The 17,241-nt window shown below is 52.2% G+C and overlaps 6 protein-coding genes across 6 annotated transcripts; 2 read left to right on the top strand and 4 right to left on the bottom strand.

The window, feature by feature from the left end:
* Nucleotides 1–523: 523 nt before the first annotated feature.
* A1O3_05815 (uncharacterized protein) lies at nucleotides 524–3,817 on the top strand (the record flags this gene model as incomplete). Its single annotated transcript, XM_007735935.1, has 1 exon — nucleotides 524–3,817. One exon carries the CDS (start codon nucleotides 524–526, stop codon nucleotides 3,815–3,817), a length of 3,294 nt encoding a protein of 1,097 aa, XP_007734125.1.
* Nucleotides 3,818–5,223: 1,406 nt separating this feature from the next.
* A1O3_05814 (uncharacterized protein) lies at nucleotides 5,224–5,877 on the bottom strand (the record flags this gene model as incomplete). The annotated part of the gene is made up of 1 exon (XM_007735934.1): nucleotides 5,224–5,877. One exon carries the CDS (start codon nucleotides 5,875–5,877, stop codon nucleotides 5,224–5,226), a length of 654 nt encoding a protein of 217 aa, XP_007734124.1.
* Nucleotides 5,878–6,538: 661 nt separating this feature from the next.
* On the bottom strand, nucleotides 6,539–8,125 carry A1O3_05813 (uncharacterized protein; the record flags this gene model as incomplete). Its single annotated transcript, XM_007735933.1, has 1 exon — nucleotides 6,539–8,125. The coding sequence occupies one exon, from the start codon at nucleotides 8,123–8,125 to the stop codon at nucleotides 6,539–6,541; it is 1,587 nt and encodes a 528-aa protein (XP_007734123.1).
* A 3,094-nt stretch (nucleotides 8,126–11,219) lies between these two features.
* A1O3_05812 (uncharacterized protein) lies at nucleotides 11,220–12,530 on the bottom strand (the record flags this gene model as incomplete). The annotated part of the gene is made up of 1 exon (XM_007735932.1): nucleotides 11,220–12,530. The coding sequence occupies one exon, from the start codon at nucleotides 12,528–12,530 to the stop codon at nucleotides 11,220–11,222; it is 1,311 nt and encodes a 436-aa protein (XP_007734122.1).
* Nucleotides 12,531–13,222: 692 nt separating this feature from the next.
* Nucleotides 13,223–14,863, top strand: A1O3_05811 (DnaJ like subfamily C member 3; the record flags this gene model as incomplete). Its single annotated transcript, XM_007735931.1, has 1 exon — nucleotides 13,223–14,863. The coding sequence occupies one exon, from the start codon at nucleotides 13,223–13,225 to the stop codon at nucleotides 14,861–14,863; it is 1,641 nt and encodes a 546-aa protein (XP_007734121.1).
* A 696-nt stretch (nucleotides 14,864–15,559) lies between these two features.
* Nucleotides 15,560–17,241, bottom strand: A1O3_05810 (uncharacterized protein; the record flags this gene model as incomplete). Its single annotated transcript, XM_007735930.1, has 3 exons — nucleotides 15,560–16,168; nucleotides 16,217–16,386; nucleotides 16,452–17,241. The coding sequence occupies 3 exons, from the start codon at nucleotides 17,239–17,241 to the stop codon at nucleotides 15,560–15,562; spliced, it is 1,569 nt and encodes a 522-aa protein (XP_007734120.1).

Raw genomic sequence — 17,241 nt, 5'->3', positions numbered from 1 at the left:
CTGTTTCCATCTGGTCTCTCTCATTCATCGTACCTGCGTGATCCTTCACCTTCAACTTGTCCATAGACAACCTTCACCGCTTCTGCTTCATCCGTCTCTTGATTCTTTCTCACATTCCTTTGCTCGTAGAGCTCCATATTGCATCATTCCTCGCTGAGCGAGGTCTGGAATGTCAGGCCAATTTCCACGCCCATGAACCATTCGTTCACTCCTCTGTACGCCGCTACGCCACCAGCTCGCATCACCAATGGTATGCCTTGCCCGATCCGAACCATACAGTCGGCGAGGGAGATCCAGGACAACATAATTCCTGAGCACTACGATGGATGACGCTCATGCGCATCCTCTCTCACCTGCCAACACCAGCCATACGCGTTCGAGATCGAATACCGTCCTAAATCTACGAGACCAACCGCCCAATCCCGCTCTTACCACGCCAAAATCCCTTCCCCATAGTCGTCAGCAGAGGCTGCTACACACTCGCCATTCAAGGTTTCCCGCCCAGAGGCTTTCTGTTAATGGCATGACTGTTCCGTTTCCCCATTTCATTCGGTCCACCGACAACGATACTTCCTACTTTCCCGGACCTCGGTTGACGAAGCGTGAAGAGGATGGCCTGGATTCAGATAATACTCCTGACTTGATGAGCACGTCGCCTCGGTCAAGTATTCTCAACGAAATCACAAATTCGGGCGCCTATCGTGTCCGTGCTATGCACAAAAGAGCTCCTATACCAGTGTTCCAAGACTCTCCGAAGCGATTCGCGACAATAGCAGGAACAAATTCACCCTCGGTTTATCACGACGCATCCAGCGACGTCCAGTCGCCTTCGGTTACTGATTCATTAAGAGGCTCCTCTGGCAGCATGGGTCTCAAAGAAGTTTCTATAAACGTGCTTCGGCCATCACCTAACAGAGACTCTCCACACTACCGCTCAGTGCGAGCTGGGTCTCGGCGAATATCATCGCAGAGCAAACCTCGATTCAATTCGGAAGAGTACATTGAGCATATCGAGAATGAACTACAACAGGTCAAGGATGCAATGTACTCTCCCACAACTAACGTTCACTGGAAAGAGAAGCTTAGAAAAGCAAAGGACGAGAACGAGAGGCTCAAGAAGGAGATGGAAATGCTGAAATCGTCGTTCGAGCTTGAAATGCATCAAACTGTCGAGCGGTCCACAGGAATCGAGCAGCGATTGAAGCGAAGGATTAAGGATCTGGAGGACGAAGTGGAGCACAAACAAACTGTGATTTTAGACTTGGAACACGACCGCAAGGAAACGGGGCTCGACCAGAATACACTGGAAGTGTTGAAGGCAAAGCTAGAAAGGTTGGAAGAAGAAAAGTCCAGCCTGGAGACCACAAACCGGGATATGATGAAGCGCAATGAGGTCTTGACTCAACTCCTGGCCCTTTCGCCCACAAAGACGCAGCATAACTTCGAATATCCTACTCCACGACGCCGCAGTGCGCGACCCATGTCTATGATCATTCCGAGATTGCCCTCCTCGCCCGGAGCACAGACACCACTGAATCGGCCTCAATCGGTCCTCATCTCGCCCGCACTTCCTGCATCCGACTACTTCCCAACGAGTGTTGCATCATCCCCGCTGGCATCCAGCCCGCGCGGCATGGTCAACAACTATCCGACAGCTGCTGACGATGTCCAGTCAATTGACTCCGGGATGGAGGATTCGTCTTCTCAGCATACAGAGGGAACACGCTCCAGAAGATCGACCCTGGCTTCTTGTGCTACGAATAGTCCTCCAATGCCCCCCACTGGTCATCCTCAGCTGGAGGTCAGACCACAGATGCCTATGAGACAGCCTTCCAAAAGAAGACCTAGAAAGTTCATGCCAGGCTCCACCCAGTTAAAACCACTTCTGTTGGCAACTTTTACAGCTGAGAACGGCAATCTGCCTTCGACCTCGCCTGTCACTTCGCCGAATCGACCAACCTCCATTATTGCTGACTACGGTCTACCCTATACGCCACAATGGGAATCTCCTCCTATCCCACCAAGAAGGATGGAGAGTCTCGTTGAGTCGCAATCCTTAGAACCATCTCACGACACTAGCGACCAAGCCACCCATGCTTACCAGAGCCTTGACGAAGTGTTCACAAAGGATCGAGGTTCGTACTGTCACGAAGCTCTCAACGCGCTATCAAACGGGCGGTCGGACCACAGCCATCCCCAGAGTCCCTCGCTGCAGTACTATACATCAAACCAACCTTCTCATATTGATGGAGCTACGGAAGTCCTCAATGACGCAGAACGCCTTCCATTACTTGGCTCTTGGGGCCTCGGAATCAAGCCTGCTTCACCGGGAGATGTCCATGCCCAGTATCTGTACGATGAGAATGGCAACACACGCGACCTGAACGACGAGCCCAGTGACGTCCGACTTACGCAATTGGTTCCGGGGCTAGGAACCAACCGGACTACACCACAGCCCGAAAATAGTCTCGGGACACCAGAGGAATATGTGGATATTCCAAGGCCACTGTTTTCAAAAGACATTGCGCTTGATCGAGGCGCAACTCAGCCATCCCTGCATTCTGCAGATGACCCGTCTCCGCTGAATCCACGCAAACGTCGTAAAGCAAGCTCGACTTTTGGCAGCTCAGAACAGGAGAAGGAGTTGAGCGTCAGTGATGTGCTTCCAAGTGAGGCCATTCCTCGTCCGACGTTGACTCCAAGTTCCATCATCAAGCGGAGCGCAGAAGCCGCCTCGCCCCAACCAGCAACTTCGCCTTCCAGGAGGCAAGGTGCCACGAGAAGTCGCAGCCCACTGGAAATACTCCAACAACGCAATGTAGGGGCAAGACCGCTTGCTACATTAACCATTCAAACGGTCTATGCGACGTTGTCCAGGTATACTTCCTACATACGAAGGTTCAAGCAGGATCCGCTCGCCCTGGCACGGCGCGTCATAGCCAACGCATGGCGATCGAATTGGGCACGGCTTGGAAAATTGAGTTGGTGGGTTCTTGGACTATTCATTGGCCATCGACGTCCTAGTACTGGGCAACGTGCCTGGGATTGGGAGATATACGACGGTGAAAGCATTGCTGACCGGCACTGTGGGTTCGAGCATGGTGAAGTCTCACCCGACGAGTGTGCTATTCCGTCTGCAGGGAAGGCTACGAAGCCAGCGGATGACCACGTTGGCGATCCAACCCAAACAGACGCAGTATCGCCGGATACGTGGGTGCCACCGGACAAAGATCCCAAGCCAGGTTGGGGTAAGTCCCTGTTTCTCTGGGGCAAGTTCAGTGTTGCAATCATGCTTGCAGTGGGTGGCGCAATTGTTAAAGGCCCGGCCGAAATGCTGCGCGACACTGAAGAGCGAAGGCGATCTCGCAGCAGCAGCCTTGTTGGAAACAACGCCGACGAACAAATTAGCGCAGTACGACAAGGCGGTGGACTGCACCGCGAAAGCAGACAAGTTCTTTGCTCGGGCGCCAGCCATTCTCCAGAAAAGATCATGGCACTAGGGACAACTCGCAAAGCTCGGAGCTTTAGCTCTCCAACACCACCAGCGCCGCATTACCAGCTTCAGTCTTTTATTTCCAGCGAGGACCTATCTGCCACTGAATCAAACACAGAAGATGCGAACGTTGTACCAATTGAATGTGCTATGGAAGCTGACGATTCCACACCATCAGTCAACGAGACGCTCAAGCCGACTAGGACCGAACGTGGTGGACTTGAGTTTCTATTCGAGTTACCGTGCAGCGAAGTCCCAAACCGTGGATCCGCTGAAGAGTCGCTAGCTATTGTTGATGTTTCGATGGATTGTGAAAACGGCTAATGTTCAACACCGACTGGACAGACGACGATTGCGATTCGGTCAAGCTCCTTTCTATTAAGGGGGACAGCATCCGACCATAATGGAGTTGTATGATTAATGAATTGACGAATGATACCATCACACTGCGCTCCATGTTTTATGACAGAAAGGGAGGAACGACGATAGGGCACATGAATGTCCACGGCATGATACAGTATTGCACAGATCATTACGAGGATACACCAAATCCGTGAACAGCAGCAGCCAGCCACTTGGGCATGTTTGTATACCTGGTGACCGACGATTGAGGTACAGAGATTAGGAATAGTAATGATAATGAATCTCCCATGCGGGAAGAACTTGAGTCTTGTGTGAAGTTCTGAGTAAACCTCCTAGTCGGCGCCAGCATTGGGAGAGACTCCTTTACATCCATCCATCCATAGAGCGGAGTCCATGGCCGAAGGTTCCGTAGAGATTGGGGGGTTTCAGCCGTACTCATCTGTCCAGTCCAGTCATCATGGTCGAATACATCGAAAATCCGCCCATGTTCTGCAATTGGCAACTTGACATGTCCTTAAGGCCCTTCGTAGGGTTCGTTTACAGCATACCAGCCAGCATCGATCTGGGCATTCCCATCTCAAACAGAAGAAGGCCCAGCCCGACAAAAATACTGAGCATCAGTCCAAGTGGGCCACGAGTGTGTGGTTGGACGCAGTGACTCCTTGTTTTTCATGTGTCTTCATCCCATCATAGCTCAGGATCCCATCGGCTCGGCAGAAAAATCGGTGCTGAGAGCTCAGGATAATCTCCAAAATAGGTACGGAGGACCTATATGTGGTTGTGGTGGACGTTCCTCTTCTGATCATGAATCCCTCCGCTAGCTGTTACGGAGACGAAAGGCTAGGCCGCAGTCTTGTTTCAGATTAGACTCGTTTTGGATCAGTAGCTGGGGGAGAGACGGCGGCTTGTGAGAAAGCGGATGGATCAAACACTCTCAGAGGGGAAGGGGGGATGATCAAACGCTCCTAGATGGAAAAAAGAAGGATGGGATCGGGTGAGAACAAAAGTCCCTTTGCCATTCTAAAGCTGGGACATTCCGGACTCGTTGGAGATTGGTCAATCAATCATCGCAAGGGAGAGCTGAGAGTAGGGGTGCCCTTCTTTTCTCCTCCGCATCCTACTAGAAACGTTCCCTCGGAGCCATTTCAGAAAGCCCCCCTTATCCGGTAGGGAGCCCCGGCTCAGGCCTGGTGTGATGGAACCCCTTCAGCCGTGACTGAGTCAGGCGCTAGACCACAGGTATCTCAATACTCACACTCGGGGGTTCGAAGCGCAGAACAGAATGCAGGCCGGCGGGTGGTTCAGGCTCGATGGTGCTTCGTGCTGCATGCATGGGACGGGCCTTGTTTGTGTTCTGTGTTCTGTGGTCATGCCTTGTCCTTCTCGTCAGGGAGAGGGTCCTTGAGTTTTCCTTGAGCTCGCAGTTTCCGCTTCTCCCCGACATCCCAGTTGTGGACCCTAGCAATGGCCACCTCGAGGGTGGTGATCTGGATCCTGAGGAATTCCAGATCCTCCTCGGCCGCGGCCAGGCTTTCTTTCGCCTTGTCCAGTTTCGTGCGTAGCAGGTCCTCGGCTTCGTCGAGCGGGTAGGCGACCATGACGTTGGCCCCGAGCCAGAGGTACACCTCGTCAATAGATGCCGGCTTGATCTTGGCCTTTGCGTACAGAGTGTCTTGAAGACTGTATGTGGTTTCGATCTCGTCCGACAGGCCATGGCCGCTGCCCGCATCTAAATCTTCTCCATCGTCCAGGCTGCCACTGGCGTCTCTGTCGGTAATGTCCTTCCTCTTTTTCTTGAGAAACTTGACCACTTCGAGGGTCCGCTTCATGTCCGGCAGTTTTTCTTTTAGTCCAGCCGCCCTTCGATCCACGTTCTGCTGCATGAACGTGTATTTAGACACCATCTCTTGAAACCGCTGCAGTGTCGGCTCCACATCCTCGATCGACTTGACATAGTCCGTCACGTTGGACATGAACGGAAACGTAGGGATGCCACGAGGGTTTGTGCTGGTCGTCTCCATCGTGGCTGTGGACACGGGATGGCGCAGACGATGTTTCCGTCACTCGTTCGGCCGTTTCAAGTTTGGTTACAGCCCGGCTGTACAGTACTCTGTCTGCGTCAGGGGAAAGAAGAATGGTGTTGGTGTTGGTGTAGGTGTTGAACTTCTGATGCTGATGCGGAACAGGAGAGTTGATGTTGGCCGCACCAGAAATTCTAACCACTAGAAAGCCACAGGCGGAGGTGCTCAGGCCAAGGTACAACACCAATAATTAGACCCTGGTTGCCTTCGTACATACGAGTACGTCGCAATCAGGACATGATGCATGAGCCCGACAGAAATTGATGCCAACACTATTGAGAGCCAAAAGGCAGAAGCGAGATACGTGCATAGCATTCATTTCAAGTCCATTTACTGTATGAGCCTTTCATGTGTTACAAACCCCCCACCCTTTTGTAAAACCATACTCTTGCTCGCGAGAGCCTCACATGTCTGATGCCAATATGCCAGTGCTCGCTGGCCCAGTAAAGATACATCCTGTGCTCCCGTCAATTCTCATGCCGTGTCGTCAATCATGCGCCGAAACCCTAACTCTCTTCCTGCGGTAGCAGTAGCCGCGTCCATACGCCTGGAGATCCAAATCCAATCCATTTCAAAACAGTGTCCGTGAGAACGCTGACCCTCATGTAGTCATCTCCACATCAGTAACTCTACTCTGCGCCTTTTGTTGAGACTCCCACTCCTGTCGCTTTCTTTTCATCTCCTCTGCATCAAACGTAGGTATTGCCTGAGTGATTGTGTCATCACCACGACTGGGTGGGCGGAAGCTGCCGCCATCCAAAAGACCAGTGTTCGACCTCATCCTTCGGAGGCTTCGTTTGATCTTCAAGCTGCGGTCCTTCGCCGGGGTTGGTAGAGGTTGCCCTGCGGTATCCATCATTGTCGTATCAGCCGACTTATGGAAGGCAGCCTGAGGACGCGGCTCGTCTTTGATATTACTTCGGCTCTTCATTTTCCGGAGCTCTCGTGCAATACGCTCCAAGGTGGACCCAGATGACTTCCGAATCACCGTGATATCGTCGTCTTTCGGAAGAGGAAGTGGCTTCTCCGGCAATTGTTTGTCCCTTGACACTTGCCGGCCATGATTGAAGCTGTTCGTGCTGAAGCTACTGCTGGTACTGGGCCTTGTGGCGTGGCTTTGACCAGAGTTGCGGTTGGACGAAGCCGCAGAACCGAATGAAATTGCGGAGTCTACCTTTCGTCGGCCCTCCTCTCCAGAGTCTGCAAAACCGAAGGATGCTGTAGTGGGAGAATGACCGCGACCGGTAATTTCATAGCATTCTTCGATGATACTGTTCGCCATGCGCAGGTAGTTGTCCAGCGTCTCCCGCAGACTTTTCCATCCAGTGGGGTCGTCTCCTCTTTGGCTGTTGGCCATAAGCGTTGACAGAACCTCCGGTCCTTTCCGTTCCACACCTTTGATGTACAGGAAAAACCGTTCGCGTTGGTTGGAAAGAATCTCCGGAGTCAGATGCGCCGTAGGCGGCACGAACTGCTGCTTTGACCGAATGTTGATAGGGGGATAAAGGGTGTTTAGCATCGCAATGCAATTGGCCTTGTTGAAAGGAGTCAGAGAAAGCTCGTTAATCAGTGTCCACCGTCTCAGGCCAAGGTAAACATGGGTGTACAATTGTTGGACCTTGCGCTCTCTCTCCTCGATATCCGTGGCCCATTTCAACACACCGGGGTATTTGCGTGCCAATTTGTCTCGATAGCCGAAATCTGCTCGGTCTATACCGAGTTTTTCAAAGGCGGCGACCACCTCTCGTCTGCGTCGGATTTCCAGGTCCTTGAGGTAATCCATTGCGGTCAATGCCTGGGGAAAGTCAACTTGCTCAAGCTCGGGCGGGAAACAGCGTCGGACAAAACTTGTTATAAAGCTCGGAGGCAGCGAGGTTGGTTGCGAAGGTTGCTGTGAGATGTGGGCCATGAGATTTGCTCGTAATTGAGCGGCTGCGGTAGCGGTACTCATGGCTCGTTGCTCGTCAACAGCCTCTTGATTTGGTCGAGGGAAGGCATTTCCGGGGACGGCACTCGACGGAGGGAATTTCGGAGACTGTTGTTGGTTGTGGGTCGTGGCGTTGAGTGTGTACATGGTTCGCAATGGGATTTCATAAGTGCCCGGATATGCCAGCAAATGCTCCAAGACCCAAGGATAGGCGGCTCCCGTAGAGCTGACGTCGCCATCTGAGGAGGGCGTGTGATCCATAGCTCTTAGTTGTTGTTCTCGAAGATGCGTAGTTCAGAAGTGTAGAGACGACCAGATTCCAGCTCTTTGGGCTAGACAGGTGCGCTTGAGGTCTGAGGCCTCGGTGCAGTGGATAGAACAGGTGTGTAAAACACAGCAGGTGTGGAATCCCCTCTACTCTTGTGTCCGAGTCACCAGCATTGGCAGCACCTGACCCGCGCTTGGTTGTTTACAGGCCCGAGAATTTGTCAACAACACGAGAGGTCGTGAAACCTATGAGGAACGAGCGACGAGGTGGCGTCAGACAAGTTGGTGAACCGTGCGTTGACCACGAGATCCGAGTGTGTATCAGTTTTCGGGACGGAGCGGTGATCTTGTATCGATTCGGAGTGGGGGACCATTCCACGACTGAAATTTGACGGCCGCTGTCAGAACTCAGCGAGCGACGAGTGCAGCTGAACTTGGTGCACAATGACGCGAGAGACCTAAGACTTTCCAACCAAATATGCCAATGGTCAGTGTCGAAGGAGAGTGGGATGGACTGATCGGAGGGAAAGGCGCCGGAGTGATATGAGGCGTAGGGTAGAATCCTTGCGAGGTCGACTGGTTCGAGAGTGCATGAAGTGAAGGGGGACGAGAGAAACAGTAATAAATGAGCTTCTGGGACACTCCACGTAGAGGCTAGTAACAGAAATCCTAGAACGGCAGTGTGGTAGGAGGTGGAGATGCAGATGGGGAAGAAAGACCGCAGCAGAAGCTGTGATGATCACGATGGACAGGGGGGTGGAAGAGGAATCGCGTCGAGTCAGGCACAGGCAGGGTTCAGGTCTTTCATGTGCCACAGAACTACGGACTCGTGATGCTTTCTTAATGGAAATTGAACTTGCGTGCTGGTACTCCGTACTCCGTATTGCTCTTTACCTGCGCACCTGCAGCTCTGAACTCTGAACAGTACCCACGGACGTCGAGTGGTACACTACTGCCTACCTACAGAGAGTGCTCCGTCAGAGAGCCACAGCTCTTGATGTTCCTCACAAAGCTTACAGTTCTCATGGTGTATGTTCTACTTGCCACCTTCATACCGTATCCATGTCTGCCCGCCCTTATTCGGTCCGTTTCTGTCCTGCCTCCTGCCTCTTCGCCCTCAAAAGATCGATATCGTCCCTCGTCAGTCCCACTACGGAAGAGATCCGAGTATCACAGCACATCAAATAAACCTATCCACCGTCTGCGACCTTTTCAGAATCTAGACAAGGGACCCTGGCCTGACTCGTCCCAGCCCCAGCCTGGACCAAAGACGCCGTCACTCCACAAATCCGCCTGGGCCGCAGTTTCGGCACGCTACCGATTACCCTACTACCTTACCCGTTCCCCTGAGGATTCTACCCAACTATAATTGCTAAGCTGACCATTCGGCTTGTCCACAACTTTACTCCTGGTCCTTGATGCCGACCGAATGGCGAATAGCCTCACACTAGCTCTGCAGCTGGTGTCAAGAAATGTCCCGATGTTGTTGTCCTCCAAGCTCCGGAAGTCCCTGTCACGTCACGGTATCTAAACCGAAGTCGATAATGTGAAGCACTATTAGAAACGGATCGTCTCTTTCATCACCGCCGTCGAGTCGAGGCTGGGATCAATGAGCAAAAGATCACAGATAGTAGTGGACACAAGTCAATCGTTGGTGGAAGAACATGGACGCGGTAAGCAGTTCCAGCTCAACTTGGTTATGATCTTCGACTCCTTTTTGCATACGTACTCCGTAGTACTACCTCTCCATCTGGCGGGGCTGTGTACTGAGACTTTCACTTTACTCCGTACTCAGCCGTTCGACCTGGGTCTTCACACGCTATGAAAACGCGTCAAGAAAATATCTGAGGACCTGGATGCATGTCTTGCCGTCCCCTGAGCCACTGTGGCATGTGTTTACGGACTGACCACTCAAGCTCTACATCCGTGATTCACCTACGTACAGGCAACTCAAGTCGCGCTCTTGTGCCAAGCTTATGTGCTGCGGACAAAAATCCTGCACGACTTTTCCGGACAGGTTGGATCACGCTTGCAGGGTTTTGGGGCCTGTTCCTGCGTCAAACGATACCCAACATAGCTTCGCCCTTCGCCCTTCTCGAGACCGTGGAGCTGTATCCTTGATACTTCCTTACAGTAAGAGCTAGCAGAAATAGGGGAATGAGTGGCATGCAGGGGAACCGACAAATCACAATCCTGTGCGGAGACATCTTCCCCAGTATCCCGACAGTCACGGATCCGCCTTCAACTGGCGTTCATAGTCTTGAGCTTCCGGACTTCTTCAAGTTCATCGGACAATCTCTCGAAGAGACTTGAGGTCGAAAAGAATTCTCGTCTGATCACTGTTCGCAACCATCTCTGTTCGTCCATGTTTGGATATTCAGAGCCAAAGCGGGTTGGCCGTGGCGTCCTCTACCTCTCGTTACTGCGCCTACTGGCATTTTTCAACGGCCTCGCCCTGTTTCTTTAGCTCGAGAGGAGACATCGGATGGCCTCCGCGCTCGCTACGGTAAGAGCCTCTTGACCCCCTTTGAAGAGAGAAAATGCGCCCAATCACCCCTCACTGTTGACGATCATTCCTTCACACGTACTAAGTATCACCGGCACACTGGTCTTGCTACTCTATAGTATTGACCCGGTTCCTAACTAACGACTTACTCGGTATGTACGGAGTACTCCGTACGTCGCCCTACTTCCAACCAAACAACCCGGGACAAGTGTCGTCGCACTATCCTCTAAAGAGCACCGGAATTGTTGCTTGAACACATCCGGAGAATCGAGATGGCTCGTCAGACATCTTCTGCACTGGGGGTATGACGAATTAGGTCAAGCCCTCTCAGCAGTCCCAATGTCCCAATCATCCAGCGGCTCGCCTTGAGGCCTCTGAAACGCACTTTCGCGTTGGTGAGGCTTTCAGATAGACAAGGCAAGTCTGTCTCACGATGTATCCGTACTCCGTACCGAGTACGGATACTCGTCAATATTATGGACTGGTGGTGGGTGGCCTGAACTGTTGCGGCATAAAACCTGTGTGCAAATCGACCGAACCGCACCACTCGATAGAGTCATCAGTCTCTCAACAAGCGAAGAGTCATGTGTCACTATTGTCATTGTCATCCTCGTCGTCGGTGGTCAGGCCGCTGTTGCCCGAATTGTCCAAGTCACTCAGTGCCCACTCGCCCCGAAATCCTTGTTCCGGCACCGGGCTTGTCAAGTCCACTCCATTTTTCTCAGCCCATTCCACTATTTTGGATCGCTGGATGATCATTGTAGACCAATTACTCGAGTTGTGGTCACCGTGACTTGCGGCCCCGTTCAATTCAGTAGACGTCCGTTTCTTGCGTTTGGAGGTCATCGATTGGCAGAGTCCCATTTCCCCCAGCGCAGCCGCGACGTCTTCCCCAAGCATCCCTGTTCGATCACCAATTTCCTTAACTGTCATTTCCTCCTTTCTCGGATGGATGGTCTTCTTTCTAGCTTTGTGGAAAACCCGGTTCGCGTCGGCATCCGCGGTTTGGCCCATCATAAACCGAGCAATACGCTCGGACCAGAATCTCAGGTAGCTCCTGCGACCCATGGCACTGAGAGGCTTCTCAGGGCCACCTATCACACCTCCTTCCCATTCCCATCCACTCAACTTGTAGGAAACTGCCATCAGCAATTGACCAAGTTGTCGATGTTGGAAAGGGGGAAAGATGAGAATGCATGCCAGATTATTTGAGTCCCAGGACAAATTCTCCTTTGAGAAGAATCCGAGCACATGGGAGTCATACAATATGTCGTCTGCAAACACAGATGAGCTTCGTTTTACTCCTCGGCCTTTTGTCGCTGGCGGCGATGGGGGAGTTGGAGTGTGAGTCAGTACATAATACTTGAACCCGCCTGTGTCGAAGAAGACACTCTTCTGCTCGAGAAACAGTTTGCCAAACAGTGATAGATTCTGACAGTACAGCTTCTCTTTCTCTCCATCGATTTCCCAGATCGCATAACCTCCCCAGTCGTAAACCTTCAACGCCGAATCAGGGACTGGTTGTGCCTCTAGGCCGCGGCTGCACCTTTCTTGGTGGTGTTGCAGATGCTGCGGGTAGTCATGTTCATTAGGCGTGTAGCGGAAACAACGAGGACAGACATATAGCCGTCGACATATTGGGTCACCGTTCGTCAAGCCGCGAGCAGCTCCATTTCGGAGGTCGGCTGCTAAACCGATGTGTTTCCCAGCGTGCTGCCAGTCGGCTCCCAGGACGATACTGTCAGGGTAAGGCGAATAATACCAAGTATCGAAGAGCAAGTTTCCCAACACGACCTGGCCGATATTTCGATTCAGAACCTTCAGGGACGCCCTCCTCGACCTGTGGGGTGAGCCTTCTTGGAGGACCGAAATGCCCTCGACCGCGGAAGGCATTTCGCTAAGACAACAACACAGATTGGAGGATCAGTCGCGATGATAATACATGACGCTGCTGGAAAGCAAAGGACGCGAAAGTTGTCAGTGCCCCTCGTTCGGGCTTAGTCAATGAGGCTTCTGGAGGTGCGTGATTGATGTTTTGAAAGGTACGGATATGGATGTCGAGGTCTGTTGTTAGTAATTAGTGCATGGCCTGGCGAAGTCATAGTTAACGCCGCTCTTAGGAGGCTCACGTGACCCCTCCCTCGGCTTCAGATTAATGCTCTAAAAAAGGAAGTTTAGTCATGGGAACAATTAGTAGAGTTACGAGTGGTAATGGTGTCCTCAGAGCCTTGAGGCATTCCCCATCTTTTACTCCTCGACAAGTTTAACGAAGGATGAGATGAACAAACGGTGAAGCCCCGAGGGTCAAGTGGTAGTAGGTACAATCGAGTGTGGGTCAAGCATAAGGTAATAGCAAAGCCTCGAAGAAAGTTAGGCGCAGGCACGTGATTTGAGCTGGAATCCTCTATGGTGAACCTGTGGCAGTGGCAACAAAAGGACAGACTGGTCGACGCGTTCCGCAACCGTCCATGACTACCACCTACTGATTCCGACGTGCCAACTGTCTCTTCCATTCTTTTCTTGTTTTGGCCTCTTCAGCGCTCTTCCGTTCGTTCATTCTAGCTCTGGTAAGACAGCATGCAGAGATGATACCCAGACTACAACGGCTGAGCCTCCTGGCCACCCTCTTGGGCCTCACCTTCGTATGCTTGTGCGCCGCCCACACGGTCCAGATACCTCCCGATGCCTCGGTCTCGTCCTTGATTGCCTCCGGAAAGGCTGCACGTGCCCGAGGAGCCAACAATGAAGCCATTGCTTACTTCGATGCAGCCGTGTCAAAAGAGCCGTCAGACTACCTTACATTGTTCCAACGCGGAGTGACGCAGTTGTCTTTGGGCAGGAATGCACAAGCAGGCGAGGACTTCGACAAAGTATTGAAACTAAGACCTGGTTTTGAGGGCGCTTTGTTACAACGAGCCAAAATCAAAGCGAGAAACGGGGACTGGGCTGGAGCGAGACAAGATTATGCCACGTTGGGGGCTCGAGCCGCCGAAGATCTAGCACAGCTGGAGGAAGCAGAGGGTGCAGCTTATTTGGCGTTTGAGGCAGAAAAGAAAGGCGACTGGGATACGTGCATCAACCAGGCTGGAATTGCAGTAATGACCGCCGGGACAGCCGTCTCGCTTCGCCAGCTGCGATCTCGATGCCGGTTTGAGCGAGGTGAGGTGCAAGAAGGCATAAACGATCTAGCGCACGTACTACAAATTCACCCTGGCCTTGTCGACCCTCATGTCCAGATCTCCGCAATGCTGTTTTACAGTCTGGGCGACACCGAGCGTGGTCTGACCCAGGCGAAGAAGTGCTTGCATTCGGATCCGGATTTCAAACCCTGCAAGTCGCTGTTTCGGGAGGAAAAGGTCATTCAAAAGCAGATCGACAAGGTACAGAGTCTCATGGACAAGAGACAATTCAACTCTGCAAGCAAAATCCTGGCGGGGAAGACAACCGAAGACGAACCCGGGCTTCTGTCAGAGTTGAAAGTGAATATTGCAGTGCACCGTGCGAGTGGAATCATCCATGCCAATGCCCCGTCCCAACTATACACGAGCCTGCTGGAGATGACCTGCCAAGCATACATGTCGATGAATAATATCAACAAGGCCAACCAGTATTGTCCCGAACTCCTCAAGTTGAACCCGACATCGCTGCACGGTCTGTTGTACCAAGCACAGAAACACATGGACAACGACGAATTCGACGCGGCAATCGCTGCGCTCAACACCGCCCGGGACAATCACCCCGACTCCCAGGGCACGATCAATCAGAAAATGCAGGAGGCTCAAACTGCCTTGAAGCGTAGCAAGACCAAGGACTACTACAAGGTACTCGGGGTGCCTCGTGACGCCGACGAGAGGACGATCAAGAAAGCCTACCGGACCGCGACCAAGAATTTCCATCCAGACAAGGCCGCTGCAAAGGGCGTTTCAAAAGAAGAAGCCGAGAAGAAGATGGCCGCCATAAATGAAGCGTACGAAGTCCTTAGCAATCCAGAACTGAAAGCCAGGTTTGACCAAGGAGACGATCCGAACGACCCACTCGCGAACCAAGGCGGCAGTGCGTTCCAACAAGGCAGTCCCTTCGGAGCAGGCGGACAGCAATTCTTCTTCCAACAAGGAGGAGGTGGTGGTGGTGGCGGTCAGAGACACTTCAAGTTCTCCCAAGGAGGGTTCCCAGGTGGTGGCGGCGGCGGCGGAAACCCGTTTGCTGGCTTCCCTGGGTTTGGATGATCTGCTGCTGCGGATTTCCGGCTGCGCTTTTTGGAGGGCCCAGATCTTATACTAGGCTTAGCTTTAACCGTAATCACTTGGTTTGGTGACGTTTGACGACGAAATGATACCCCATGTTTAAATATCCTGGATGCATTTGTAACTCGAGCACCTTGAAGTGCCCTGACCCCTGCCTGTTGGGCTCGGCTCCAAGCATCGCATCTTATCCCAACGTCAATGGACTCCACCTCCACACATGGACTTACCAGATGCTCGGGCACTTCCGATCAGATGTTGAAGTACCATTGGGAAGATCCCGGTCGAACTGGCACGTTTGGACGTGAACAAGGTGGTCCTATCACAGCTACATATATGCTCCGAAGGAAATTTATCATTGATTAAGTTACTTCGACTCAACGTGGCGTCTTGATCATTGACGATTGACGTGTTAGCTTCTGCTCTGATTATTTGATTCTTCTCCATTAAGCCCAAGTTGTCGCTAACATTGTGTGATGTTCCTAGCTCTATGAGAGTATTTTGAACTCTTTGCCATTGTCATGACATGTCACCTAGCCCTTTCGGCCCCCAGCCCAAGCTAGTCTAATCAGGTTCCTTGCTCAGCGACGACACCATAACGCCGCCAACCACACGATAAGATGTTAGGTTCAGTCGACTAGCGATTGATCAAGAACATGTCGTGGTCACATGACACATCGATCAGATTCGAATCTTGCGCGAGGATATGCGGGTCAATCCTGCTGTGCAAGTGTTGTTGTACCAGTTGAGATCCAAGCTGTCCAGCCAGAAGATACTGACTCTGCCTTCAACATTGGCGTAGAAACTCAAGGTCGTCATCTTGTAGAACAAGTAGTTGAAAGTAATTTTCGTGAGCTGACAATTCTTGAAGTCTGGACACGGCGGGATCTTGAAATGCTGAGTTGCAACCAGAACCTCGCTTTGCGTAGTGTTGTCCCACTGATAGGCGGTAGCTACAAAGTCACAAGTCGAAGTAGCATTTGAGACACCGTTGTCGCAACCCACATAGGCCGAGTCTGCGTTGAACCAGTATTGATTGTCATAATTGCGAGGGCCACAGCCGAATGAACTAGGTGGGATCAGCCCTGCATCTGGAGAACCAGTGTCGTTGTTGGCAAGTGAAGGGATAAATTCGGCGAGGCGGTTGCCTGACTGAGGGGGATACGGCTCGTTCGGTGGAGGTACATAAGCCCATCCATCACCCCAGAAGAAGTGATCGTAAGGATTGAAGACTGGGGGAAAGTCCGCAGTATTGTTGTCAGTGGTAGAGAACGATGGAAGGTCATCAAACTATGTATCGTAAGCAAGTTTCAAATGCAAAGGTTGACAGCCACTTACCCCAATTTCGAACGGTCCAACCTGCCCGCAGGCGCTAGCAGTTGATGAAGGGAATAACTGAGTAGACACTGGTGTGGATGTCTCACTTGTAAGAGTAGGCTGAGCAGAGTTACTCGAGGCTGTATTCACTACCGCGATGGTGCCAATGCCGGGGATATAGCTCGGAGTTGCTAGAGATTTAGTCAACATCTTTCTCGGGAGGCGAAGATAGGGCTGAGGGGGCTTGAGAGCTTACTGGTAGTCTCCCAGGAGGTGTAAGTCAATGTCGAACTCCCGGCCCAGTTATTGCACCAGCCAACCTGCTGGCCACCGATGGTGGCTGTGATCCAGACGCAGGTCTGTCTCTTCGCCACAACATCACTGTCACCTGAAGGCTCCGATGAGCCATATCCATAACCAGGTGGAAGGTATACGGATGCTGGGGCAGATGTGGCGTTGACAATCACGCTCTGGGTGACGGTGTGGGTAAAATTCGTAAATGTGACTGTAGAGGCAGCACCAGAGGTCGACCTGGCCCCTGATCCTACCGCTCCAGTTCCCAGGATGGAAGAACCAGCTGTCCCAGTGCCCCAGCCGAAAGATCCAGCGGTTCCAGTGCCCAAGATGGAAGAGTTGTCGTATGTGCTGTTCCAGCCCCTGGAAGGACTTGAGAATGCCGAGGGGCCATAGCTACTTGTCTGGACATCTTGCTCGGCGGTTTTTGCAGCTTTGGAAAACGGGAGCACAGTAACTGTAGTCACCTCAGCAACAATAGACCTTGATGGTGTGTAGCTGGAGCCAGTGCTGGAAGGAGGTTTCGACAGGTAGAAGACAGAATATCCACCATTGGAGACCTCGGTGGCCACATAACCGGAGACGAGTACAGAATGAGTGAAGATGGGAGTGGTGGTTTCCGGATGATTTGAGATGGGGGCCAACTCGCTCTGCTCGATGATGTAATCAGTGTCAATTGAGGCCATGGAGTTTGCAACTGCAGATGGATCTTGCTGAAGGATGGTGACAGTCGGAGGAGCATAAGGAACCAT

This window comes from Capronia epimyces (assembly GCF_000585565.1).
Source record: "Capronia epimyces CBS 606.96 chromosome Unknown aczIQ-supercont1.4, whole genome shotgun sequence".
NCBI lineage: Eukaryota > Fungi > Ascomycota > Eurotiomycetes > Chaetothyriales > Herpotrichiellaceae > Capronia > Capronia epimyces.
Note: the sequence above shows the minus strand (reverse complement) of the source record. Positions and strands in the feature narration are given on the sequence as shown.